The 3,176-nt window shown below is 29.9% G+C and overlaps 1 protein-coding gene across 1 annotated transcript; it reads right to left on the bottom strand.

Moving 5' to 3' along the window:
* Window positions 1-681: 681 nt before the first annotated feature.
* LOC132639978 (NAC domain-containing protein 104-like) lies at window positions 682-2,939 on the bottom strand. Its single transcript, XM_060356360.1, has 3 exons — window positions 2,600-2,939; window positions 1,520-1,788; window positions 682-870 (listed from the first exon to the last, which is right to left on the bottom strand). Exons 1-3 carry the CDS (start codon window positions 2,778-2,780, stop codon window positions 724-726), a joined length of 597 nt encoding a protein of 198 aa, XP_060212343.1. The 5' UTR covers window positions 2,781-2,939; the 3' UTR covers window positions 682-723.
* Between the last annotated feature and the right edge of the window lie 237 nt (window positions 2,940-3,176).

Here is a 3,176-nt window from a genome sequence, read left to right on the forward strand (position 1 = left end):
GGCAGATCAGTCGGTACCCTCGCTCCACCAGTTTACCTCGCATCCGTTTTTTACCGTATACAATGAGGAAAACTATAAGCCTATGCGAGGATATTATTAGTAAATTAGATGATCAAGCAAGAAATGAATTTGGGCACACTAGCTAGACAAGGCAAATTGGTTAATTTCTTGTTAGCCCATACCAATAAATGGGTTGGAATTTATTGTATGCCCTATATATAGGTGTCTACCCCAAATTTTATAATATTTTCTATACGCCTATGAGAAAAATATTCAAATCCACCAATAAAAATATATGAGAAACACATTCAATATTATATATACACAACGTATAATTATATGAGAGACATGGTGCTATAATATTACATAAATGTACATGTACTCAAAAGTATATTGATATAAAAGACTACATGTTATCAACCAGTATTACATTGATATTTTATATGAGAAACACATTCAATATTATATATACACAACGTATAATTATATGAGAGACATGGTGCTATAATATTACATAAATGTACATGTACTCAAAAGTATATTGATATAAAAGACTACATGTTATCAACCAGTATTACATTGATATTATATATATATATATATATATATATATATGTACTTAAAGTATAATTATATGACAGACCGTGTGTTACAACATTAATTAAGACATATAGTCTGTCCTTGCAAGCCATACTTTCAATTAATTAGCTCTAATATAATTAATTAACATGGAAAACTTATTTCCTCCTCTTCTTGATCATAATCCATTGATAAAAAAACTTCGTCCAAAGCTGAGAGCTCAACTTCATCATCACAATTTTTGCCTTGAGAATCGTTGATCGATTCATGCACTCTACATAGAACCCATTCCTGAAAATGAAAAGAGAAAAATATAAATTCGAAAAGAAAAAAATGCAAGGTGAAAAATTCATGAATTCCAAGAGAGGTGGTTTTTATCACACGTCATATATAAATAAAAGTTTAAGTTTTTCCATTTATAAATTTTCTTAGATGGATTTAGAGGATGATTTAACATAACAGACTGGTTAAATTCAACATTAAGCGAAGGGAAAATTTGAAATTCAACATTAATTTTTATTGAAAACCTAAATAACTCCCTAGTATAAAACATTTGATATGAACTTTCAATTAATTTTTACATTGTGTACATAATTTTTGTGCTGTCATAATTTTTGTGTTGTCAACCGATAAATAAGTATATTATCGCTTGTTAAACTGTTAATGTAATACTGATAATGTAAAAGTTTTTTACACTGTCTAAACAAAAATTCAACCGATCTGTGTTGCTCTGACTCTCCAAAAGTATATTGTCGCATCCGTACTGTCGGGTCCTAAAAAAATGCATTTAATTTTAGGAATCCGACACGCACCCAGGAGTATTTTTGAATTACAATCCGAGCAACATAGATCATAACTTGAATTTTTGTTTACATAATTTGAAACTTTGAATTAAATCCTATGAGATAAGAAGGAAGGAGTAATACTAGTATTTACTTACCGATAGCTTCTCATTTTCTCTCTTCTTGAAGGAATTATTGCTAGAGAGGTGAAATTGTTCCATAATCCAACTAGTCTGTACTTTTTCATGAATATTACTAATATAGTACACAAAGTACTCTTTTATTCCTACTATTTTCTCTCCACAACTTATGAGTATAATTGGCTCACTCATATTTAGTTCCTTCCAATATCCTTTTGCAGTAGCTCGAATATTTTCCTTCACTTGGCTGAAGAAATACCACTTGTTTTTGCTCCACAAAGCCCTCTCTAATAATCATCCAAACATAGAAGAAACAGGTAAAAATATTTAAATTAGTCCAAGAAAATTATCCCCATGAACTTCAATTAATTAGAATAAGAGGAAAAAATAAAAGATACTAGTATATTTTACCCTTCCATCTTAATTTGATCAACTAGGAAAGTGGGGCGATTTAATTTGTTCAGGGCTAATTTGACGTGGATTTGAACAAGTTTTGTCTTATAAAAGTAGAATTTGAAAGTTCATAATTGAACTATAAAAAACAGTACGAGGTGCAGAATATCTTTCAGTTGAAATGTTAATATGTAAAGTTTGTTAAGAGAAGTCTTATAAATACAGTACACATTTTGGAAAATTGATCTTCTTTTTTGAAAATATTCATCTCAAGAAGTTTGAAAATGAAAGATTGATCACATAATTTAGAATATCCAAGAAAAATGTATTTTAATGGGATAGTAAAACAATAAAATCAACTAAAAATAGGTCATCTCAAGCTCCAAAAATGTTTTTTTTCTTTTTCTTTCAAGAAGTTTGAAAATGAAGATTGATCATATTACTCAAGAATAGACGTACAAGAAAAATATGTAATTTAATGGGATATATATATATATATATATATATATATAGTAAAACTATAAAATAAACTTTATGAAAGGCCTTCTCAAGCTCCAAAAATGATATTTTCTCGTGGGAGACGATTCTAATTAAAGGTGATCGTTAAGCTAGCTGATCCAAGAAATTAGAACTATTTAATCCTTTTAATTAAGGGCAAAACGAAAATACAAACAAGTGCTAATGGAGAAATATCAATAAACATACCATTGAGTTCCCAAGGATCAGAAGAAGAAAAATCAAGAACAGGAATATTGATGCTTGGGTAGAGCGGCAAATTACTTGCAGCTAATTTACTTTTGAGATAATATAACACAAGCTCTTCATCCGTTGGATCAAAGCTAAATCCTGGAGGAAGATCACCAACCCTTTGATCCTCCATCAGCATCACTAACAAAATAAATATGAGCTAGCTAGCTAGCTAGCAGAGAACTATATATAGAGTGAATATTTATAAAGCTTCTTCTTCTGGCTAGTTATATAGGTTTCCCTTTAATTAGGGTCAGTTTGGGAGTTGATAATTAAAGAAGAAGAAGTAAGAATGAAATATATAAGAGTTGACGAATGCTGCTGTTTTCTTTTTATAGAAGAATTATATAGTAACATGACCCCACACTACTCTACCTCTATTCCAAACCGTGCATCTCTTACCTGTATAAATCTCCTATGAAAAAGGTCATTTAACTAAGATACTAAGGAACGTTAATTGTAATGGACTATAAAACTAATTTGATTTTGCCGAGGATAGGTAGTGAAGCTAAGGTTGATTACAAATGAAGAGCGT

Source organism: Lycium barbarum, chromosome 5 (genome assembly GCF_019175385.1).
Source record: "Lycium barbarum isolate Lr01 chromosome 5, ASM1917538v2, whole genome shotgun sequence".
NCBI lineage: Eukaryota > Viridiplantae > Streptophyta > Magnoliopsida > Solanales > Solanaceae > Lycium > Lycium barbarum.